Source organism: Apis mellifera, linkage group LG1 (genome assembly GCF_003254395.2).
Source record: "Apis mellifera strain DH4 linkage group LG1, Amel_HAv3.1, whole genome shotgun sequence".
NCBI classification, from domain to species: Eukaryota; Metazoa; Arthropoda; class Insecta; order Hymenoptera; family Apidae; genus Apis; species Apis mellifera.
In genome coordinates, this window is record NC_037638.1 from 24,564,363 (window position 1) to 24,590,700 (window position 26,338).

The window sequence follows — 26,338 nt, forward strand, 5'->3', positions numbered from 1 at the left end:
CTGCCCATGGAATCCAATAAGATTAGTCTCGGAAAATTTCTCCTGTTAGACGTCATTGGAAAACGGAGGAGACCTTGTGCTTCTTTGCGTCTCCTATTATTATTCTTTATACACATCTCCTCAATTTTATCGATTTATATAATTCTAAAATTCTTGCACAAATTTATAGAAGGATCTCCTTCTATAAATCTTTATTTACCTTTCTTTTCATCAATTTCATCCTACTCGACGTTCCAAACACACGTTCATTCTGAACTGTAATTGTAGATATTAATTGTAGATAAATCGAGAACAACTCTTTCGATCGTTTCCAAAGTGGCGCCTCCAAAGATACGCAGAGGTGCGAAAAGGTGCGTGACGCGCGCGCAATCGAGATTTGTGTCACGAGGACCGTTTTCCATGTAAGGCACCTATAACGTTGTCTACCCTGCTGGTAATTGTGCCAGCCAGCCAACCAACGTTACGTAACACGCCGTTGTGCCATGCACGAATAATAGGTGTTCTCGTACCTGGCCTTTTGTCGCGGCCAGCCTCTCGCGTTCTACATTGGCGCGCCGTCAGTGGCTAGGATATTTCCTGTCCTCTTCGACGATCGCGCTACGCCGTCCCTATCTGCATATGAAATTGCCATTCCGTTGCCATTCCTCGGGATGCAACTCTGACACGTGGTTGCAACACCCGTGACATTTAACTGATCGAACGGTGTACATCCAGCTATTTGGTGCCTTGCTTTTTCTCTATTCCCAGGAATTTTGTTTTTTTTACGTATAATCATCTTCCAATGACATTTTCCCGTTCGTTTTATCGTCGAATTTTTTCTTTTAAATTCTTGGATAATATATCTTTTCTAATTTTTTCAAATTTCGCTTCGAACCGTTTGAAATCTCTCTCTCGATAGAAGTAGAAGAGTAAAAAGTTTTTCTTTTCTTTTTTTCAAATTTCACTTTGAATCGTTTGAAATCGTTTGAAATACTCTCGATAGAAGTAGAAGATTAAAAAGTTTTTCTTTTCTTTTGTTAATCTTTTCTTTTTTTCAAGTTTGAAATCTCTTTCGATAGAAGCAGAAGATTAAAAAGTTTTTCTTTTCTTTCGTTAATCTTTCCTTTTTTTCAAATTTCGCTTCGAATCTCTCTCGATAGAAGTAGAAGATTAAAAAGTTTTTCTTTTCTTTTTTTCAAATTTCGTTTTGAATCGTTTGAAATCTCTCTCTCGATAGAAGTAGAAGAGTAAAAAGTTTTTCTTTTCTTTTTTTCAAATTTCGCTTCGAATCGTTTGAAATCTCTCTCTCGATAGAAGTAGAAGATTAAAAAGTTTTTCTTTTCTTTAAACTCATATTATTATGTTTCAATTAAATCAGGTTGAGAGTTTAGAATTTTAAGTTGCATCGTTTTTCTACGTTTTAATCGGTTGCTCGATCGATTTATTTCGTTATCGATATTTCTCGCAAAGCGGGAAACGGAACTCAAATCGGCAATCCGTGGCAAAATGGAATGGAACGGAAACCGAGCGTGTAAATAGCGAGTTTACCTTAACATCGAGGGCCGGATGAATGAATCGTAATTTGATTAGAAAAAAAAAAATCAAGGTTCTCGAAGGGTATCGGTGAACCGAGCGGGCTGCGCATGATTCATATACGCGATATTGAATATAATTTATTCACACGTTCTACAGCAATGAGTAATCGGCTCTCGAGTCATTCGTAGCGTTGTGTCACAGATACACTTGAACTCTCCGTGCATTCTTATACCGCGCGGTTCTCCACGCGATGCATATCTGATTAAGTAAAATTTATCGGGAATAGCTGCTACCCACGGCCAATTTGTCATCGACCGTGATATTTCACTTTTCTTTCCGACAAAAAAAGTGAAAAATAACAAAAAATGACTTTTATATCTCAATTTCAATTTTGCTGCCGCATCGAGAATGACAGAGTGATGAGCGTACCATGAATATCACTTTATCAAACAAAGAAAAGTTTTATTTCGAGAAATTTAAAAAAAAGATCGAAGATGAAGGATCGAGGGATTCGTTCAATCGGAAATTACTTCCTTCTTCTGTTATCAAATTATATCCTTTTCTTAATTATAAAATACAGCCTCTTTTTTGTAATTATGCACGTTACTATCTGCCCACGATAGAATTACGTTTCGCGTGTTAACAAGAGCTTCTCCTGATTACAAACTGTTTACAAAACGCGATAGCACGACACGTGATTTATAGAATCGCATTGCACACCTCTAGCGCAAGTGCCGACGCAGATATATCTTCGCTTTAGGCTGGACACAATCCGTCTTTTGAGACGAGCGATATCATTTCAGCTGCGTATTTTCAATTTATCGATCATCGAATCGATCATTCGGGATTAAACGGGACGGTGATCGAAGGATTCGAAGAATTCTCAAGGTTTTTTCACGATTTATTGCCAGAACGAACTTTGTACTTGTGACAGTAGTAGCCTTTGAACAATATCTCGAAGAAATAGTTGGTCGAAACGCAGTCAAGGTTTTCTATTATTAATCATGTTTTTTACTCATTTCTATTTTTTCTTCTTCTTCTTCTTCTCTTTATCATTTTCAATCTGACTCATCGATCACGTTTTCGATTTCTTTGACTCTTCTCCTCTCAACTCGATGTATATCGATGTAAAAGTATGGATCATCGTGATACAATTTAGAGGCGTGTAAAAGAAAATATACGAAAGTAGTTTAGTACGTGACGAGCATAGAAGAATGGGAACGGAATATTTATAAACAGCTCGGAAGAGATCGCTTATCGTGCCCGGATAAATCGCGAATAATATCAAAATATCAAACATTGTATTTCGAACAGTGAAGGGTAACGCGATATCCCCCTCTCTCTTATCGATACTCGACAAATAAGTTACAAGAGAAATATTTTATTTTACAAATAAATTCCTCTTGATCTATCTGGTCTCCAAGTCGAAACGCATTTCTATCAAACGCACACGCCGGTGATTGGAACGCGTGTCGATCCCAGGTCCCGATACAAACCGCGCCTCGTATCGATTCGATCGAACGACCTGTCTCGCGAAACGTTTCTATCCAAACGAGCCTCGATACCGGCTTATTGTCCCTCCCCATCACGGTTAATAATCGCTCTTCTCCTCTCTCTTTCCTCTCCACGCTTTTCTTTCCACTTTCCTTCGATCAACAAACGATTACGCGAATCTTTCATCGAAAAAAAAGAAAAATAAAGGAATTGCTCCTTTTGGCAAGATCCTGTTTTTCTGAAAACAGGATCCACCCAGGTTTGAATATCTTTCGACATTAATTATTATCCGTTTTATGAATTTGAGGAGGATTTTCAATTAATAATGCTACTTTAAATCGATTTTTCTCCTTACATTTCATTAGTAATTCTATTCATAGTAATTCTTCATTTATTTGTTCTACATTTAACAGGATCATCAAATCCTTTAGGATCAAATTTTAATAATTGCAAAATTTCATTTCAATTCATATTTTTCAATTTAAAGATCTTTTAGGATTTTATATTATCTTATTTATTTTTATATTTATTAATTTTCAATTTCCTTATCGTCTAGGATAGATAATTTTAAAATTGCAAATCCAATAAATACACCAACTTATATTAAACCTGAATGGTATTTTTTATTTGCATACTCAATTTTACAATTGCAAATAAATTAGGGGATGTAATTAGGATTAGTAATATCAATTTTAATTTTATATATTACAATTCTATGAGTAATAAATTCAATCTTTTACATAAAATTTATTACTGAATTTTCATTAATAATTTTATTTTATTAACATGATTAGGAAAACAATTAATTGAACTTATTTCTTATATTTTTTTCTAAACTTTTATTTAAGAAAATTATGAGATAATTTAATTTGAAAATCATCATCATCATCAAATTAAAAATTTAAAATTTTAAATAAAAAATTTTATTGAATTAAATAGAGTTAATGAACTTGAATAAGTATATATTTTGAAAATATAATATAGAAATAAATTATCCGCAATTATTGTTGTTTTCAACTATTATCGGTTCATTTTTCCTCTCCTTCTTTTTTTATTCCGCTCTCTCCTTGTTTTTCTTCTTTTTTTTTCTTTTTTTTTTTTTCCTTCAAACGTATGCGCATTCGATTACACGTCATCTCGCCGTTTCCTCTCCTAATTAATTCGCCGGTCTGGCAACGACCTCGTAATTCCATTCCGCGAGCGTGTCTGATGTAACGTGGTTCTGCCACGATAAGAAGCCTTTTATTTCCTCGTCGTGGGCTTAGGCGAACAGCGCGGAAAATCGACGATCCGTGATCCGTGACGACGAAAGTTTTACATTTGCGAAACATCGGGACCTTGTCTCGAATTAATTACGTTATAATTTTCTTTCTGCCTCGTATCATTCCGTTTCGTTCCGCTACGATCCTGCGCCAATCCTGGTGAAATGGCTTTCGATTTTGATCGACATTAATTAACGCCTTAACGCGTTGAAGATCGAATTAGGATCAGATGATCGATCGTTGTGTACGCTTTCCTTCTATTTAATATAATTTATTCATTTATTTATTATTATTATTATTATTTTATGAAAGACGAGGAGTTCCTATTCAAATTTTTGTTCTCGAACGATGATCGAGGAAAGAAAAATCGACATTCATAGACCAATCTTTATTTCCCTGGTCGTTTCACCGTGGCCAATAATCGAAGAGTGTGCATGCGCGCGCCTCATACCCTCTTCTCCATGACACCATTATCAACGATGCTTCACAAAGGATGTCCGCGATAAGCGGGCAACGTCATCGACCGCTTGTCGTGCACTCGAAACTCTTATTCACCGCGATTTCCATAATTTCTCCGCGAACGAGACTCATCGACCGAGATATCCAATTTTAGTATATTCCAAGAGTCAATGAACCGTTGACCATTGAAACGATATGGTATCGATCGTAATCGGGTGTCGATCGAGGATGATCGAGCCTCTTCCGTTTCCACAGGCACATACCAAAGGTGAAAGCCACCACAATGGCCGAGACGCCGGAACTGAAACGCATCGCGGAGAACACGAAGATTCAGAGCAACGTGAAATACCACGCCGAATTCGAGAAGGCGAAAGGCAAGTTCACCCAGGTTGCGGACGATCCAGAGACACTGAGAATCAAGCAGAACAGCAAAATTATCTCGAACGTTGCCTATCACGGTGAACTTCAAAAGAAGGCCATCATGGAGCAGAAAAGGACGATGACTGGTGAAAATGGCGAACAGATCGGTGAGTCCGAGCCTTCTTGTCCTTTCCTTTATTATCCGCGACCCCTTTTGTTCCCCCATCACGTATCGTCTTAAGTGTTTGCATTCGCTGTTTGGTGAATGGAAGCTCTTAAATTGTTTCTAACATCATAATGAGTACTAATGCTCGTATTGTTTGTGAAATTATTCGAGGTAAACTGTGGTGAACGTGGTAACACGAGAGTTTTGAAACTTTGAAACTACGTCGATCCTTCTAACGTATTTACATACATTCACAAATATCGAGACATTTATGAAAATAAATAAATAAATAAAAATTAAGATAAAAATTTTCCTTCCATCCATCCATATTATTATTATTATTTTAAAGCCAATAAACGTCTCGATATTTTACTAACAGATATCATTCTCGATATATATATATATAAAACAACGTTTAACAAAAGAAAAAAAATTCCACTAATCAACAAATTTACTTACGTAATGTCACGAACAATCGTATCCCGTTAATAGTTTTAAACATCTCCTAAACGCTATCTTTTCCATTCCCTTAAATTCAAGTTGGATCGATAGATATCGGTGCTAAATATCCTCATAGACGCGAGAAGTAAATAGGCTTTCCTCGAATCTCTCTCCATTTCCCCCCGAGAACACCTCTCTTAATTTCCCCCGCGAGAGGACTAGTCACGATTAGCTGGCGTTGAAACATTTTGTCGAAAAGCATACCGGCAGCTTGTATATTGTTGGCTCTAGAGTACGTAGAGTACACGGACGGTACGATCGCGCCTGCATCAGGCGTGAACGCGAATCCACCGGCCGCTAGAACTGCGAGCTCGCCGGTGCAAAGGACACCAGGTAGGATCGCCGATTACGATCCCCTTAGCGAGGCAAGACCGAGCCCCTATTCCGCCAGGCAAGCGGCCACCACTGTGATTTATACGAGCGACAAGGGACCAGGTAAGTTCTCCTCACGTATCACGGAGTAGATTCCTTCCTATTTTCAATCTTCTTTTCCTCCAGTTTAACCATCAACACTTGTCGACGAAATTTTATAGTTTTTTTTTTCTTTCTTTCTTTCCTTCCTTCCTTCTTTCAAACTTTCATTTAAAAAGTTTAAAAAACGGGAGCGCAGAGCGATCCATTTAGATTTGCCCTAGGACCGAATCCTGTGTGCACGAAAGTGGTGCAGGAGTGGGGATAAGACTCGCGACACGGTGGTGGGGGGAATGGCCTTGAGCGGTGCAGGCTCGATGGATAAGTCGTAAATTACGCAATCGAGGAGAAATTAACCGATCGAAATAAATGGATCACCCTGTATCGCTATCCGCTCTATTTCTTTCCGCTATTCTGACAGTGAACCGATACTTAAATGCAATTGGAAATATAACCCTTGTTTCGCGTACCATATGGGTTGGCCGTTCGTTACGCAACCGGCAATAGTTAGTTTTCAATAGAATCGCCATTTAATTGGATTAGTTGGAACGATAGATAAATACGGATTCGGTCGCTCCTATTGTAAACGTCCAACCATTATCTTCTCGAGGGACGAATTTACGATCGTTCCACCCTGGAAACGAACCCGCTTCTTGAACGTTTAACGCCGAATTGACTGTCATTCATATTTTTGCATCACCTTTATAATCGAGAAACTTGTTGTGTTAATGGTGATTGGTTCAAACAATTTTTAAATTTTTTTTCTTTTCTTTTTTAATTATGCAAGCGTGTGGTTTATTTATTTTTATTGTTATGTATCGTGTTCACCGATTCTCACCGATGGTAAAAGCTTCCTCCCCCTCCGATTACTTGTGCACCGTGTTGTGTATGTTGTAACGTGGTTCATTCAACATTGTGTTCGACATATATTTCACTAACATTGTGGTTTCAAGAAATTACTCTTCCCTTCTCTTAATTAACTCCCAATTCAAATTTCCTTCTAAAGTAAAATCGATGGATCTTTTTAGTGACGAATCCACCGACCAGAAAGATTGGTTCTGTAGCGGATATAGACCCCGTGAACGAATATTACGGATCATTGACGCCGGCAACGAACAACAATCACGTACCACAACATCAACCACCTCCACCACCACCTACTAATGTTGGGGTAAGTTCTAAAAAAAAAAAATCTAACTTTAATCATTATTTCTTTTCATTCTAATAATATCTTAATAATATCCTCCCTCTTCCAGAGAGTGTATAGAGCGATGTACGATTACGAGGCCCAGGATCTCGACGAAGTAAGCTTCTGTGACGGCGACCTGATCGTCAATTGCACGGCCATCGATGAAGGTTGGATGACGGGCCTCGTGCAGCGTACAGGTCGACAGGGCATGCTACCAGCCAACTACGTTGAACCGGCGCAGATTTAAACGCCATTTTCCTCCTCTTCCCAATCCTTCCCATCGCCTTCTGTTTCCAACTCGATCGAGGAAACTGTCTGCTGCACGAGGAGGATCACGAGGAGAGGCGAAGAGACCGCGAGGTCGAGCTTCGAGGAACGCTCGACGACTTTCCGGAAATGGGGGAAACGCCGAGCGACTCTTTCTTCTCTGTCGGCCGAATTCGCGGGCGAGCGCGTCTCCGAAATTCCTCATCGAAGGGGAATCGAGGTGAAGTCGAAACATCGCGAGAAAACGAGGCGATTTCTCGTGTATATCTAAAAATAAGTTATCGGGAATCAAAGATTCTTTGTTATTAAGCCGATCAATGTGATTCCTTTCGTATACGTCGTGTAAGATGTTACGTCCAAGAAAAAAATAAATCGTCGATCTTCCCTTTCGTATCGTACGATTTGACAGAAAGAAGATTCGAAAGACTCGATTGAATATTTTTTTTCTTTTTTTTTTCTCTCTCTCTCTCTTTCTCGAAGAGTTGAGAGGACGAAGGAAGATGAAAAATCGTGACGATACAATATACGTTCTTTCCGAGTGCCTGCAATTCGTTTCGCATTTAAAGTAAAGATAAATTAGAGATAATTCCACGTTTTTTGGGACCAAATTTTGATCATCGCCAACTTCACGATAGGTGGTTTTCTTTTTTTTTTTTCTTTTCCATTCATAACAGCAATTTTATATACGATCCGATATTTTCCACGGCCGACACGGTTCAGTTTCGTGTTCAGTTTTAGCATTTTTCTTTCTTTTTTTCTCGAAATCATTCCGTCGCTGTACGAGGATTCCACGGTAACGATGACTTGATGATTACGCGGTGAAAAAGACTGGAAGACTCGATGTTCCTCGTTTTTTTACGTACTTTATTCGAAACAAGTCGTTGCATGCGTTTTTATTTTTTTTTTCTCCTTTTTTTTTTTTTTTTTTCTTTTCTTCCCCCCTCCTCCCTTGCTTGTAACGGTATGTCGTAACACTTTTGTTTTATTATATCACGTGAACACTTTACATTCGCGCACGCAAGATGAACGGTTTTTTGTTTTTTTATTTTAAAAATATTCTTCTGGTCTTTTATAAGATTGTAACAAAGGTTCATCTTCACGTTTTTATCCTTTTCATTGAAAGTTGTTCTAACGAACTTTATATACATATATATATAAATTGAATATTTATTTGCAAAAGATTAAATGATAGTTGCAATATATTAAAAGACTTACGTTAGATTTGGACATCAAGCCATTCTTGCGTTATTATTACGTGTTGTGATCCGAGAAGAAACAACGATGTGCCTTATATATATATATACGTAGAGGACGATCTTTCTGCGAGATTTTTTTATCATGATTTAAGAAAAATTCGATATGTAAAAAGAAAAAAAAAAGAAGAAGAAAAAGAAGAAAGATATATTTGTAATTGTATACACGATCAATATGTTATGTATCATCAGATAGAGAAACACAGAAGAACTTTTCGCATCGCGAAAGTGAATCTAGTTAGGACTATAAAATGATGAAGGAAAAATATAATGTAATTGTTGATAGGAAAGTTTCGTTACACTTGCCTTGCTGTTCGATCCGATGCGTTTCGAATGAAAGCAACGATCGCTGGATACATTTATTACCGTTTCTCTTTGTCCAATTAACGACATTAACCGACATTTACCTGGGATAGTTGTTAAGTTTTATCATGCAAGATATGCCTGTATTAAAAAAAAAAAAAAAATGCTTCTTTCTCGGCTTTCTAACGATCCTTTCAGTGCTGCATCTATCAATCATTCGTTTGAAAATGTAAAACGATGAGAATTTCGATTGGAAACTTCACATTAGTTTTATCATTAGCTACAATTTTTTTAATCTTTAATTTTATTGGTTGATAAAGGTAAGATAAATTTTAACGTGTCCTAAACGAAACGTACGTTTTTCAATTGTACATAATGTATCAAAGTATTATATATATTACATATATATATATTTAGCTAGTATATATTAATTGTAAGTTGTTACAAATTTCATTTATATTTACAGAAATGTTAAATGCTGTTTGAGATTGTAACAATTTTATAGGGATCGTCCGGAGAAGACGATTTCCAATTTTTCTAAGCAACTTGTCCTTTTAATTAACAATGTACAGTTGAATAAAATGCGTTTCATAATTTCTGTTTAATCAAAAAGGAGAGATACTGGAAGGATCGAATCGCGCTTTTCACGAACGTTAAATAGCGTCTTGCCGAAATCTAAAACTAAATCGTTCTCCACGATGGTTTCGATTTTACAAATAGCTTTATATCTTCCTGACGTTCGGTTAATGTACAGACAATATAGCGAGAAAATTCCATGTACAGGGTGATTCGTAACACGTTGTTATAAATTTGAATGAAATAAGAGTTACACATTTTATTTTATTTGCTGATAAAACAATTATTTTATATTTGAAAGAAAAAAAATATATTTTAATGCAATAAAATCATATAATAATTTTAATATAATAAAATTTAATCATATAAGTGAGGTGTAAAAATTTTTTGTTTTAAAATTAATACATCGTGGAAGGAAATAGAAAATCAATGATTTTTGGTATATCGATAAAAGAATCACCTTGTACAATGGAAACATCTCATTACCGTTACGGGGAATAACCACGCCCCATTTTCCCTTCTCTTCTCTATTTCATCCCTTTCCTCTTATCACAATTTCCAAATTCTGTTCCCTCTTTCGAAAATTTGGTTCCTCGGATACAAAGTATATCTATTATAATTGTATTTACCTGAGTAGGAGAGTTAGAAGGAATTTAATACGCTATACATGTGAAAGAAACGAATAGAAATAATATTGTTATTACGTGCACGTGCGCGATGATCGGGCGTTGTGCGATGTCGTTTTGACTTTTCGTGATAAAACCGCGAGGAGATATATTCATATTTTTGGAAATATGTTAGCGTTATTATTAATATAATATTAATAATAATAATAATAATAATAATTGTTGTTGTTATTATTATTATTATTATTATTATTATTTCCCCCTTTTGTAATTATTAGAACACCGATAAGTCGAATTATCTAAGATTTATAAATTGAGGAATCATACAGAAATATACATATATGGTAGCGTTGTTTAAAACAAATATTATTATTATTATTATTATTATTATATTATGATATGAGATTATAAAAAAAATGAATATGTTATGTAAATATTGTGCCTATGATTTATCCTCTCTTTCTTTATAAAGAATCCTTTCACTTTTCTTTCAGGTAAAAATTTTAAACACTTTCAAATAAATTTTTACCTTTACGAAACGTCCGTTTGGTCATTTGGTCATACGAGTAAAAGAAAGAAAAGTATCATAAAGAAAATTAGAATTAATTCGAAAAATTGAATTAACGAATGAATAAATTTTAAATTAAATTTTAAACTAATCGTATAATTCTATTTTATATATTCGTCGTTACGTAAATAAAAAATATTTCATGTTTGAAAAATATAAAAATAAATGATTAAAAATAATAAAGCAGTTTTTTGTTAACGTTTTATTTTTAATTTTTTGAATTTGATTTAAAATATTATTTCAACGTATAACTTCTTTAAAAAAAATCATTTATATCAAATAATTACAAATAAAAGAATCAAGTAAAATTGTAAAAATATAATAAATTATAAATGTAATTTGGGAATTAAAATATTGTTTATAATTTGTCAAAATCATTGTCTTTTATTCCATAAGTTGCATGTCATACGTATAGACAAAGAAAGTAAATAACGGGAGAAAGACAGAGATAGGGTAAAAATTGTGTAATCAGCGCCATCTTCAGAGTGCCAAATAAAACTAAAATAAACAAGGAGAGAAAATAATCGAACAAGGATGGAAATAGGACAAAATGTTGAAATCAGCGCCATCTTCAGAGTGCCGCAAATGAAACTAATATAAACAAGGAGAGAAAATAATCGAACAAGGATGGAGATAGGACAAAATGTTGAAATCAGCGCCATCTTCAGAGTGCCGCAAATGAAACATAAAAGAAAAGGATAGATGATAGGAATTGACTCTCAGCGCCATCTCTCGAATGTTGAAAGAAATACTTTCTTAAAAAGTAGAAAAATAGTAGACAAAAAACTTAAAAGATGGCGCTAACTGTCAATTCTTATCCTATGTTCGACAAAAACTCGAGAGATGGCACTAGTAGTCAATTCCTACTCTATTTCTATCCTTCTCTTATTATTTTCTATCCTTTCTTTTTGTGTTTCATTTGCGGCACTCTGAAGATGGCGCTGATTTCAACATCTTGTCCTATCTCCATCCTTGTCCAACTATTTTCTCTCCTTGTTTATATTAGTTTCATTTGCGGCACACTGAAGATGGCGCTGATTCCAATATTTTGTCCTATCTCCATCCTTGTTCGATTATTTTCTCTCCTTGTTTATATTAGTTTCATTGCGGCAATCTGAAGATGGCGTTGATTTCAAATTTTCATTCTATCTCTGTTTCTCTTCCATTATTTTCTCTTTTTACCTATATATACTCTGCAAGATTTATGCATTCAAGAAAATTATCTGATTAATTTTATTGTCTCCTTTGCCTAACCTATTGATTAAAGATCTTAATCTATTCGAGCAAAAATAATAAATTTTAATTTTAGAAATGATAATAAATATCGAAGTGAGATTTTTATGCAAGATGCATCGAACGTCGATATCAATCGTGAGTAATATCTTAAATATTTGCGTGGTATCCCTATTACGTGGCAATAACTTGTTTCTCGGTCATTGGCTTCTTACGAAATCATGCAATTTAATGTTTTGACAAGTTTTAAATTGTAAAGATATTATATATATTTTGCTGTTTCCGATTTTATAAATGCATATTGAAAAAAATCTCGATGTATAAAAATTCAGACACATGCTATATTCGTATCATATAATTTTATTTATTTATTTTATTAAAGATATATTATTTATAATATTCATACGTCATACGTCTTTTTTTTTTTTATTTCAAATACGATGATTATTTCAAACACGATATTTAAATTTTAATACAATTTTAATATCCACTTCTTCTATTGACTTTTAGCACGTAACCTATTAGTTTACCGATAACTTTCAAGTAATTTTAAAATCCAATATTTGATCTTTAAAACAGGCGAGATATCAAAATCAATATTATTAAAACTATACCTTTTATTTTCCATGCCATTCTCTATTATTCTCCTCATCGGGAAGATGAAGCGAGAGAACAAAAACCACTTTTTCAAATTGGACCTGACCTATATTCTATTTTTGTTCCATTCTCTCGACTTTTTCGATCATAATTTCACAAGATTCACAATTCCCCAAAAGCTAATAAAAGATAGGTATACACCTTTCCGTTTTTTGCAATAAAATTTGTATTCCGATATCTCGTCCTCGATATCTCTATAATTTTGTTCCCGATATCGATATCGAACCAAACTCGATATCAATAATCTCATTCGTATCTTAAAACGCACTAAACATGTATCTCTTTCATCAGAAAAAAAAGAAGAAGAAGAAGAAACGAGAAAACATCCTGAAACGAGAAACCTTATTTATACAAAAATTTCGTACCCAAAAAAAAAAAAAAAAAAATAATCTGAAAACATATTTCACATCATCCCTATTTTGATATCGATGACTCTATCCATACGTCAAACCCTTCTTCAACAAAAGAAATCGTCTCTTTACCACGATATTTTATCGCTACACGATTTAACAAAGGAACAGTCGTAATTTTTTAATCGAGAGGAATCGAGAAGGGAGGAAGATTGGCTCGATATCGAGCTTCCCTCGAAAACAAACTCTCGCCTCGAACGTGGTGGCGTCAGCAACCCCGACGCTCGGCCACGCGCATGCACCACCCCGGTCGGGGGAGGGTCGAGCGCGAGGGGGCTGCGAGGGGGGCAGCAGAGAGGGAGAGAGAGATCGAACGCCGACACCGTTTCTCCCAGTCTCCTCCCGTTGTTCGCGAGTGCATCGAAACCATCTTTCGTCGCTGTGTTTCAGCCCGCTGTGCGTTTCCCATCCACCCGGTGGATGTAGAAAAAAGAAGAAGAAGAAGAAGAGACGTCCTTCGCGTTGGATATTAAGAGCACGCATCCATCGATCGAGGGAATTACGAAGAGAAAAAAAAAGAGAAAAGAAAATCGACATCCCTCTCTCCTCGCGTGGATCTTCCCGGTGGAATCTGGTCCGGTTCCGTGGAATGAGAGGACAGCGACACGATCGCCGAGGGGATCGTGAAAGCTGAGAATTTTTGCTCGCCGAATCGGAGAAGTAGAGGCGGACAGAGCGAAGGCCGTGGTCGACGGTGAGACATCGAGTAAGTAGATAGGAGTTTTTGGGTGAGTCGGGGGTAGCCATGGGGTGTACACAAGGACGTGCACACCGATAACACGGAGAGGGAAGAGAGATAGATGCGTAGCGGCGTGACGCAACCACGACGCGGTTTCGGGAGGAAAGTTTTCGAAATCGAACACGATTGTCCCATCCTGGATATTTTTTGATTTTGGATGGCAAGGTGATGGATGGAGTGCGTGGTATAATCGTACGATCGAAGGGAGGAAATGTGACGAGATCACTCGAAGTTTGGGTTAAAATTCGAGTACGAGAATTGAGTAGAGTTGCGAGGAGAGAGGAGATAGATGGGGGAATAGAGTTTGAGAATTCGACGGATTACTTTAGAGATTAGATTAAACTTTGTTATTTAGAAAATTGAGACTTTTGATCGAATATTTGCATTGTTGGATTAGATTAATTGAGAACGAGATTTGGGTTAAGATTCGAGATCGACGAGGAAAGTAGGTTTCGATATTTCTTTTAATTAGAAGATAAATTAAATTGGATCGGTTTCGTTGAATAAATTTAAATGTAAATATACGTGTTTACTATAAAATTATATACATAGCAAAATAATAAATTATAGGATGTTGAGAGAATATTCGAATACACGGTATTTTCAATCGTTTAACACGTATTCCATATGTATGTCAAGTATGGTATTTGGAGCGAATTATTACTAATGTCTCGGTACTCGCGATAGAAAAATAAAACTTATCGACTGTGACCTCGGGCACAGCGACAAATGTATCATGTGTTGTACGTACGGAGCCACGAAGTCTGGTATCATATAGGCAATACACAATCTGGAGCGATTATGAGCGGAGTATCAGTGTCCAAGTAGCTGACTTATGCCAAAAAATTCTGCGTTCGTGGGCGGAAAATTTCTTCGATTAAAAAAAGAAATATTCAAAAGAATTCGTCTCTAAATTTAAATCGAATTGCGACATTAAAACGAATATTCTTTCCTTGTTACGTGAATCATCTCATCGTACAAAATATATTCCTTAACTCGTCACAATTTACAATTCTAAAGAAACACTTTACAAATACACTCCGATTTAATACGACGAAAGAATAACTCGTAATTTTCCAATAACGAGGAACGAACGCATTATAGATCTTCGATCTCGAGGAGGAGGGATAATATTCTTCTTTATTCTCTAAATGCAATCATTATCCCCCCGTATTTGGCCCTCGGTATACAAAGACGTCTCGGTCGTCAGTATTCTTCTCGAACAACTTTTCATACCGACTTATTCATGCGACCCGTGCCGCAATATTTATGAAGCCGGCCGATGAGGAGTACATTCTAATGAACTTCTCGGACGCGAAGAAGAATCGCGCGCCCCAATTGATCGAATCGAGCCGCGCAACGAAATTTAATTCGACTGTAGTAGGTAAGCGCAGGTAATCGGATCGAATTACCTACGAGAACGAATCTAAAACTCTTTGCACATGTGGATAATGGGACGGGACAACGGGGCAGGAAATTATTATCAAAGTGTAGTAGGTCATGGCGAAACAATACTAAATTAACTAACGCGTTAACAGGAGCGAGCAGGAAATTGATCTAAAGTAATTCGTTTGATATAGCGAATTGTTTCCTATTCACTTTGAAAGATGATTTAGATCGAACGATATATTGTAATGTCGCCTTTCGTTCCGCGTTTAGATAAAACTCTTTATCAGGAAATTTAAAAATTGTTTGCAACTGTTTCGTTTTTTATTTGGAAGTAGAGCAATATTAAAAAATTTATTTAAATCGACGTGCTTCTGTGTTAAAATTCTTCATCGATTATTTGAGAAAATTTAAAAATTGTTTGCAACTGTTTCATTTTTTATTTGGAATGCAAGTAGAGCAATATTCAATAATTTATTTAAATCGACGTGTTTCTGTGTTAAAATTCTTGATCGTTTATTTAAGAAAATTTAAAAATTGTTTGCAACTGTTTCGTTTTTTATTTGGAATGAAAGTAGAGCAATATTCGAAGGATGGAAAACTTATTTAAATCGACGTGTTTCTATGTTAAAATTCTTAATCGATTATTTGAGAAAATTCGAAAATTGTTTGCAACTGTTTCGTTTTTTATTTGGAATGGAAGTAAAGTAGTTTTCGAACGATGGAAAATTATATTAAATCGATATGTTTCTGTGTTAAAATTCTTGATCGATTATTTGAAGGAAATTTAAAAATTATTTGAAACTGTTTCATTTTTTATTTGGAATGGAGATAGAGCAGTATTCAAATAATGGAAAATTTATTTAAATCGACGTGTTCCTGTGTTAAAATTCTTGATCGATTGTTCGAGGGAAATTTAAAAATTGTTTGCAACTGTTTTATTGATTGTCATGGAACGGAAATAAGTATTCATTTTCGAACGATTCGAAAATTTATTTACTTCTGAAAATTTTCATTCACGAGATTGAATAAAACTATTTAAATACGTACAATATACATATATATACGTTATTGATATTCGTAAAATTTCGTAACTGTTCATCAGAAATATAAATATTTACGCGGGCGTAGAATATTTGATTTTCCTTTTATTTGAAATCAATTATTTACTTAAAATCGTACAACAAATTTTTTTTTATAAAATCATTCCCTCTTTCCATTTCCATTATTCTCCAATCTTTTACCAAACTCTCTATCAAAAAAAAAAAAAAAACTCAATCCACAAGAATCTGAATTCGAATAAACACTTCGACTTGACTATTCGACGATTTCGATTCGACGTAAACCTTGCTTACCACGTTTCATTATCAATTTAACGAATTTTGCGATTGCATCTCTCGCGTGTCTATCGATAATTCCAACGGTTGTATCGATACTTGTCTAAACTCGGTATGCACTCGGCCTTAAGGTCGCTACCAGGAAGGGTGGAAAGGACTCGATCGATGCGTGACTCTGTCTGACGACGTACGCCACGCAACAGAGACGGGCAGAGAGGAGAAGCAAGGGGGAAGGGGATGGAGGGAACACGAGGAGGAGGAGGAGAATCTCCCCTTGGTCGAGAAAACACAGCCGTTCGTATTCTCCTTCGTCTCATTTCTCCTCATTTTCATGCGTTCGAACGATAATAAGAGAATTTCACCCGTCAACAATCCTACGATGCGTCTCTCAAAGAGATTTACCTGTCTCGTGCATCCTCTCTGAATAATTCTTTCTTTAATCATTCGGACGAGAGAGATCAGACGTGTTATTTTTCCTCTTCTTTTTTTCTTTTCTAGAAAATCTCTCTCGATTTGGATTATTTTAAAATCGAAGGAAGAGAATATTAATGTTGGTAATAAAATGGAATTTTATTATCGGGTCAATCGATGATGATGGAGGTTGGATGATGAATCGGAGATAACTGTTATGGATAAGAATTACGTTGTCAGCGATCTTTCGACGCTCGACGCCAATCTTAATTTTCCTCGAGGAATTCGAGTTTGATTCCGAGTTGTATTTTTTCTTGGGAAATAATAAATAGGTCAGAACGACACGGTTTGCTTGGATCAACGAGAATGGATTGCTTAAATAACAGTGACATCATAGCGACTAAAGTAGACGATAAATCTTTCTCGGTGACGTTACAATATTAGCATCGCATAAAAATTTGTAATACATCGTTACGCTCACTTTTTTTTTTCCAAACGAGGACAATTTCTTTATCTCGATGAACGTTTCAATAGTCTTGATCTTAATCTTGATCAGAATACCTCGATAATTAATGATTAGAAATTCTCACGTTTCCTTTTCTTTCAATGAAATCCTCGACAAGGATAAATACGCAGTTCAATCATTGGACTCGAAAGATCGTTCAGAAGGAGAATCACGAATCACGAATTACGTTAAGGCACTAATCACCGAGAAATTCAGCTCCGATTATTCCGCTAAATGCTTTCCTCGGAGCGGTTTGAGAATCGAGGTAAACGGATGAGAAAACAGAAACCATAGGAAATAAGTAGGCGTCAAATAACAGAGGTGAAGTACAAGACGAGTAAAACGGATACACGCAAGGTAATCCACTGTCGGTTTCAATCTCGAGGGAGCGATCGAGAGGAGGAAAGTTGCGCTTCACGGTGTTACTTAGTCGTTTTTCGACGGACCGATAGCCGATAAATTTTACCAACCTTTCAGATAAGCGGTGCAAAAGTCGGTTGAAAGAATAATAAATCTGTAGAATCGTATAAATCGAGCTAGAGGGTAGACGTTAAAGAAAAGAGAAATTTATTCGAGCGTCAACGAGATAAAGTGGTTGTAAAGATTCTTCTTTCGAGTTAAAAAACGAAACGTACGTTCGAATTCTTCGTTCCCTCAATCGTCTCGTTATCGAAAAACTTTTTCTCGATTAATCTTTTAAACTTTTCTCTCGACCTCGTTCGATTTCGCGTAGAAAGAGAACCATTCCATCCGTTCCGTCTCAAAAAACCCGCGAAAACGCAACCCCCATGCCGGAAACGGGGCTAGAAGGCAGCGCGATCGATTAAACGTTTTCCCGTCGCCGCCTGCCAAACCTATCCAAAACATCCCTCGTTTCAATCGTACACCTAACTGAATCCATTTCCGAAAAAAGACGCAACCTAAATTCCTAAAATCTCTCCCTCTTTCCCCCTTCCTCCTTCTCTCTCTCTCTCTCCCCCTCTCTAAAAAAAAATCAGCGTATAACGAAGCGAGAAATACGGACGTAAACGGGGGATAACAAGAACGAGAAACGACGAACGAAGGATCGTCTAAAATCTAAAGTGTCCACGTTGCGCAGAGGGAAAGAGAGCGCGAGATAGACAGAGAGAAGGAGAGGGAGAGAGAGAGAGAGAGGGAGGTAGTTGCGAAGAGGGAGAAGAGAAAGGTGGGGGGGATAGGCGGAGTGAGAGAGATGGATGGAGAAGGTGGGCGAGAGCGAGGAACGAGGGTGTTGGTTGCGAGTCGATAAACCACTGGAAACGCGAGCACCCTTGCGCACGGCTTCAACATGGCGGTCGGTGAGTCCCATTCCCTTTTTCCTCGGACGTTCTCGGCCAGGTAGAGAGCGAGGAGAAGCGGAGTCGGTGGTCGTCTTACTTACCACGATCGATTCCTTCGTCGCCAGTAGCACTTTTTCCTTTCTTTTCTTCTTTTTCTTCTTTTCCTTCTCCCTTCCTTCCTTCCTTCCTTCCTTCCTTCCTTCCTTTTCTTCCCCCCGTCTCCTCTCCTCCCTCTCGAGAACCTCCGAGCGAGAAAATGATCTCGCGAGGCCGATGAGCGTCGCGGCCACGCGGATCGCGTGCTCGTGCGTGTTGCGTGTACGTGTGTGCGTATCGTTGCTACTACACTCTAAGCGCGCGAGTGCAGGAAGGAAGAACGATTTTCTTTTTTTTTTTTTTTTTTCTTCGAGGAACGGAACGTAGAGAGAAAGGGAGAGGGAAGAGAGAAGGCATAATCGTGCGTGTGTGCGCGTTTTGGTTTCAGACGAGGATCCGATATGCGGCTCAGGGAGGCTGTCGTCTCGATACCGCTCCATCCTGGGGGATTGAACAACAAGTAAGTGAGAATTTATCGAGGTCGATGCCTGTCGTTCGTCTTCCTCCCCCAAACGTGTTTCCACGTTTCTTTTTTTGTATCAAGTCACACGACAATTTTCGTTTCGTCGTGCTTTCCTCTTTTTTCTTTTTTAACCTTCTCGAGCTACCTTTCTTCTTCTTCCCGTCATGTCACGGCAAGGGAGAGGGAGCCAGTGTGTTTTTTTGCGTGGGAAATTGTGTTCTCTCGTTTTTCTAATAAGACGAGCGAATATTTTCGAGCGAATGACGTGGCCTCCTCCTCATCTTTCTTTCTCCCGCTAGTTAAAAATTGACATTTTGCGTTCTCCTTCCTTTTTCATTTTGCGTCTCCTCTTTTTTTCTTTCTTTTTATCGCCTTTTTAACGAATTTTGCGTACGTGTGTACGTGTATTTTGCAAGTGGAAAGGAAAGCGTTTTCTTTTTTTTCTTTTTTTTTTTCCGTTCAAGGGGTGTTGCGATGTTATAATATACCAGTTTTTAAGTTGGATTGTGCGTTTTCTGATGATGTGCCGCTTGTTTCGACGTGGTCGTTTTCGATGTCGTTTTTCTTTTTTCCTCTCTCCTTTTTTTATTCCCTGTGGTATTACCGTCGAATTAATTAATTTTTGCCTTTTTTTTTTACGTTTCCTCCTCTTGTTAGTGCGTGTTACAATGGGAGTGAAAATTAAAATGGAACGTTGAAAACGTTTAGAAAGTTCACTATACGACGGATCTAGTATATCCCGTGAATTTCTTACTCCAATATATTTATTTCGATATTTATTTACATAGAGATAGAGATCTTTTCTTTTTCATTTTCTTCTTTTTTCTCTCCATTTGTAATCAATTAGAATAATCTTAATTAAAAATCTTCCAAAAGTAGAATAATAGCTCTCACAATTTTTAAAAAACGCGTAGCTTTCACTCGGATCTAGCGAACGAGTAGCTTTAAATGTTACTTAACTTAGTTAGTATATTGTAGATTATTTATTACCGTACCTTATTATTAGCAATGCCAAGGCATTTAACTGAAAAGGAAAAATCATAAGGTTAGTGTTGACTCTAAACGGTTCCCCTTTTGATACAGTTTACCGTATTATACATATTATATATATATATATATATATATATATATATATATATATATATATATATATATATTTTATATATATATATATATACATACATACATACATACATATATTCGTTCGTACAATTCATTTTTATTATTTCCATTCTTTCTTCCATGTTTCATCCACGCATTCTAGATCTATCCGTGCTTCTTCTGTGCTGTTGACTAAAAAAAAAGAAACGCAGAATCAGAAATTAAAGCAACCAATCAACGTGTAGATCTTTCATCTTATCGATGTTTCTCGTAATATTTGTAAATATTCGTATTACACATATTTTTGCATCAAACACACACAGAGACATCCACTCGCGCACACATACACACACACACACAGGCCGCAACAAGTGATTGTGCCGCATGAACTTTTGCTACCCCTTTGTTTCTCAGCCCAATTCTTTTCTTTCTCTCCTCCTTTGGTTTTGCTTTCTCTTTCCTTCTTTTCTCTTAATCCTCGGAGCATCGTCTTTTCTTCCAAATTTCTTCTCGCCGACGAGGAAAAAAATGTGTTTAATATAAGATAAGCGAGTTGGAGCGTCGCGGAAAAAAATTGAATCCTCTCTTTGATGTTGCGTGCTCGTGGCAAAAAGTAATGGACGTCATTAGCAAGTCTGTGAGACTGGCACGTCTCGATCCTCAGCGGGATCGTCGAACTGCCCGATACTCCCAGGATTAATGCTCCATTACCGTATCTTTACGATCTCCCCTCCTCCCCCTCTAGCCAGCGATTTCACGAAATTATTAATAATACTTTTTCTTTCCTCCTTTCCTCCCCTTCCTTTCGTTCCTATTTCGTTTCATTTTTATTAGACACAGCTGTTCGCTTCGCATAGATCCCCCCTTCGAGAACGCGTGGCGAACGCGTGCATGCGTGTTTTATTTTCCACGCGACAGGATTGAAGAAACGTTTTCTTTTCTTTTCTTTTCTTTTCTTTTTTTTCCTCTCTCTCTTTTCGTTGCGTTCTCAAACAAACAAAAGCATCGCACGCGTATTACTTATTTATTTATCAGTGTCTTGATAATGATGATGATGATGATGATGGTAATGGCGATGATGATGATGATAATCTCCTATGGCGATGAAACTGCACATTGTTAAAGCACAAAAGGCGGATTTTCAACGGGCACCACGATCGTCGAACTCGTCGATGGCGAGCTCGAGAGATGTGTTGTACAGCATACGTTCCGAATTGTTTGCCGTTCCAAATCCAGTTTAACGACCGCCTGCTGTTTGATCTCTCGTAGAGAGAATTCCTTTCCTTTTTGCACCGTGTTTTAATTTTATAGATTATACGTGTTGTATTCCTTTTATTTGCATCGGTGTATCGTCCTCTCTCGAGTGTTCGATGAAAGTCGTACGTCTCTTTTTTGAAAAGAAAAAAGAAATAGAAAAAGAAATTGAATTCTATATTGCATCGAAATTTTGAAATCGAACGAGGTTTTTTTTAAGATTCATTCCCGTGGAATATCGAATTATTACGTTATTGAGATTGCAGCGGAGGAGGAATAAATATTTTCTTCGAAAGATAAGATGGTAGAAATTTTTTTTTAATCAACGCATTTAACGGATAATGAAATCTCGTTACAGAGATTAACCCTTTGAGTTAATTTAACGTCAACGTTGTTTTGTCGTTTAAAAAGGAAGACGAAGGAGTGTTTAATAAGACTTATCTTTAATCGAGGAACATATTATGAGGGATCTTAATTCGAACGAGATACATAATTGTATATTATAAAAAATTTAATATTTCGATTCAATCAAAAACTACGAGTTAATTACGATCTTCGTTATCCATATATTTCATTACATAATTTAAAAACATTCAAAAGGAAGTTATTAACGATACTTTTCGAAAAACGAAATTTTTTTTCTTCGTTGCCAAAGCTATCAGAGTACGAAGAAAATACTTGAATAAATTTTTCTTTTTCAAACAATCTAAATTCGAATAAATCTAATCGAAGGACAAAATTTAACAATAAATATAAACATTCTTTTCCTCCATCCGAATCACAATCTTAATTAAACAGATTACAAATCCAGGTTAAACCTTGTAGAAGAAAATATACTTAACTATAACCAACATTCCCTTCCAATCAATATCTAAACTCCAAATTGCAACAATCCATCTATTTTAATTTTAAATCGGAGTATCCGATAATTAATATACATAATTCTAGGAAGAGAATATTTAAAATTCTCCTCCTTCTTCAATCTCAATTGCACGATCTACACGAATCTAGAGTGAAAATATTTAGAAGAGAATTAGCGCTCGAAAGGGGAGGAGAACATCGAGAAGAAGATCCATCGTGAAGATCGATAAAAAAAAGAAAAAAAAGAAAAAAATCGCGAGTTCGAAAGGAGGCGGTTAGTTATATATGAAAGAGTACGGGGAAGTGTGGGTGAGCAAGAGCTCGTGCGCCTTCCACCGCTCGTACCCAGTCTTACGTGGGTGTACGCCGCCTATATTTGCATCGTCATAGATCGTGCGGGTAACGGAACGTATCGATCCACTTGGGCTCATTTCTCTGTCTCGGTCGCAGTCAGTTACGTAGGAGCGAGCAGAGCCAGCCGATCACCGAGGAGATCGCGAATCGGAACGAGACCTCCTCGGCCACCGACTCGGTCGCGGCGAGTCGGATCAACGCCGATTTCGCGGCGGAGGTCGGCCAGGATTTCCGCGTCGCCGAGGACACCAGCACGTGGTCCTCGATCGCCATCACCCGCGAGAATGTCCAGATCGATGCCTCGGCCAACGACGCCAACTTGAACAACAATCTGACGATCCCTCGGATACGAAGGAACAGCTCCGTGGAAAGTTTGGCCGATTACGAAGGTAAATGATCTTTTCTTTTCTTTCTTTCTTTTTTTTTTAAGGAGAACAAGGAATGATCGAAGTTTGGAACGTTTGAATTTTTAGGCATTGATTTAGGTTTTGTTTGTGGGATGTTTTTTTTTTTTAAATAAAGTGAAGTTTTGAGCGTTGAAGATTTATGGAACTTGAATTCGCGCGAAAGAGGATTTTAAACGTGTCGATGATTTTGTTCGTGGAATGATTTTTTCGTTTTAAAGTAAAGTGGGGAAGCGTGAGTGAAGTTTCGAGTGTTTGGATGAAACGATGAGGCGAAGAAAGATTTACGAGGAGATTCTAAGATTTATCTTTTGAAGGAAGATGTTAAAATTTATCTTGTAAACGGGATTTTAGATGATTTTGTTCGTGGAATGTTTAAACGAAACGATATAAATTTAATTAGAAGGAAGATTTTTTTAGGCTTGTTTATGGAATGATTTTTATTTTGTTTGATTGGAAAATAAATCCTCCAAAGTGAAGATTTCCAGTGAATATAAAAGTTTGTTTTTATGATTTTTGAATGGGAAATTTGATCGGATTGATTCATTTTATTTTGATCGCATGACTTCAAGATTGTTATTTATGTTTAGCAATTTAAAGAGAGAAAGATTGTTCCGATTAAATATTGGATAGAGTTTATCGTCGGGCCTTGAAGATCAATTTGTGAACGATATTTCAGCTACTCTTCTGAAATTTATGTGATTTTCATTTTCAAGAGGTTGAAACTCGAGATAATAATAACTAAATGGGTTCGTTCAATTTTTTTTTTCACGTATAATTTAATTATAACTTGGAACATCTGAGCTTAACTATATATACGTGAAACTTATAAATAGTCTATATTGGAAAACACTACTTTATAGAATAAATATAAAATTTGTTTAAACAAGTTTCTCATCAGTAGGAGAGAAAATTTCTAGCTCAGAGATTTCATTCATACAATTTTGAAGCGAATAAAATTCCTCCCAAAAAAATTGGATTAATAAATAAAATAAGATACGCGTGATAATTAATTTCTCGTTATCGTAAAAGTCACGAACTTCGATATTTTAAACTGGTTCCCCAACCTTTCCAACAGTAGTTTAGACCTTGACATTATAACTATAATTTTTCTGCGCTAATATTGCTATTGAAGTATTCATAGTTTCATCGAAAGAGAAAATAATTTTTTTTCCACCAAGCTTGGGGAGAAAAATCTATCCATCATATTTTTCCATCAACTTTTCCTATTCCAACCAACCAACTCCAAATCTTTCTCCCGTAAAATCTTTCAAATTCATTAATCACTTTTCCATTACTTCCTTTCTTCGATTAATCTGTTTACCATAATTCTCCAATAACTTTTCCATCACCTTGCATCTTTCTCCGATCTGCTCGTTATAATTCCTCGATAAAAAATGAAAAAGGAGAAAAATTCAACTTTCATTTTCCGCCACGTATTCGCTCAGTTTCCATTCCAATTACACTCTAATGCTTCTCCCATATCTTTTTCCCTCCAATTAAAATAAACGAGAGAGAAATTCGAGTATTCAAACACGAAATACTTTTTCCAATACATATTTTATACTTCTTCATAATTTTCCAATCACATTTCCATACCTATCTTTCTTTCCTTTCATCAATTCCCCAAAATAAATAAATAAATAAATAGATAAAATGGAAAAAATATCCACCAGATATCTCCAAGTTGGCGAAACAGGCCAGCAACGTTTTTCAGAAACGGTTCTCTTAATGAAACGATTCGATAAAATCGGATGCGTCTGCAGCAGGCAGCTGCGATGAGTCAGTGGACGGCGCCGATTATTCATTAATTCGCGCGATGTGCAAACTGGCGTGAAATTCCTCAGGGCGCAACTCCTCTCACGAAGATTCGTCCCACGAGTTGACACCGTCCGAGTGGTCCGACTGGTCCGAGGAGGGAAATCTGCCCGCGGGTTGCCGCGGTATCGTCAACCCCAATTATCCTGGCTTCCAACACTTGGCGCCTTCTCTTCTGTCGGACACAGATCTGACCGAGGACGAGAGCTGCGATTACACCAGGCTGAACGACATCGACGCGAGGCCGGCAGAGAACGACAACGAGTACAACAACAACGTCGAGGATAGCATCAATCACTTGTGCGGGCAGAGGAACGAGAGGAAGATATTTTACGAGAAACCTAAATTCAATATACAGGTGAATAATAATTCTTTTTCTTTTTTGATTTTTTTTCTCTTTGGTTATTTTGTCATTTTTGATGATATGTATTGGTTGGTTATGTAGTAGGATAGATAGTTTTATCGATAATTGTATAGCGTCATCCATTTGGGCGGATAGAGAAACGAGAGGAAGATATTTTAGAGAGAGATTTAAATATATAGATGAAAAATATTGTTTTTATATTGCATAGAAAATACACGTTAGTTGAAATTTTATTTATGAGGGAGGAGATTATTGTTTGAAAAGTGAGGATTAATTAATTATTATGAATGATAATTGTATAGCATCATTCATTTGGGCGGGTAGAGAAACGAGAGGAAGATATTTTAGAGAGAGATTTAAATATATAGATGAAAAATATTGTGTAGAAAATGTACGTTAGTTAGTTGAAATTTTATTTATAAGGGAAGAGATTATTGTTTGAAAAGTGAGGATTAATTAATTATTACAAGTATTGATAATTGTATAGTGTCATTCATTTGAGAGAAACGAAAGGAAGATATTTTAAAGAGAGATTTAAATATATAGATGAAAAATCTTGTTTTTATATTGCATAGAAAATACAATTAGTTAGTTGGTTGAAATTTTATTTATGAGGGAGGAGATTATTGTTTGAAAAGTGAGGATTAATTAATTATTAGTATTGATAATTGTATAGTGTCATCCATTTGAGAGA

The 26,338-nt window shown here is 36.4% G+C and overlaps 1 protein-coding gene across 4 annotated transcripts in view; it reads left to right on the plus strand.

The window, feature by feature from the left end:
• The first annotated feature begins 13,572 nt into the window (after nucleotides 1–13,572).
• Nucleotides 13,573–26,338, plus strand: part of LOC551320 (schwannomin-interacting protein 1 homolog) — a 32,159-nt gene continuing 19,393 nt past the window's right edge. For 2 of the 4 annotated variants that reach the window (XM_006571530.3, XM_006571532.3), the window contains exons 1-4: nucleotides 13,574–13,956; nucleotides 19,414–19,485; nucleotides 23,155–23,447; nucleotides 25,310–25,638. In XM_006571530.3, coding sequence (XP_006571593.2) covers nucleotides 19,427–19,485; nucleotides 23,155–23,447; nucleotides 25,310–25,638 — 681 coding nt within the window. In that variant the 5' untranslated portion in view covers nucleotides 13,574–13,956; nucleotides 19,414–19,426. Of the gene's footprint in view, nucleotides 13,957–18,830; nucleotides 18,948–19,413; nucleotides 19,486–23,154; nucleotides 23,448–25,309; nucleotides 25,639–26,338 lie in introns of those variants that run through there. The other 2 variants (XM_016916167.2, XM_006571531.3) reach the window with 2 other exon arrangements.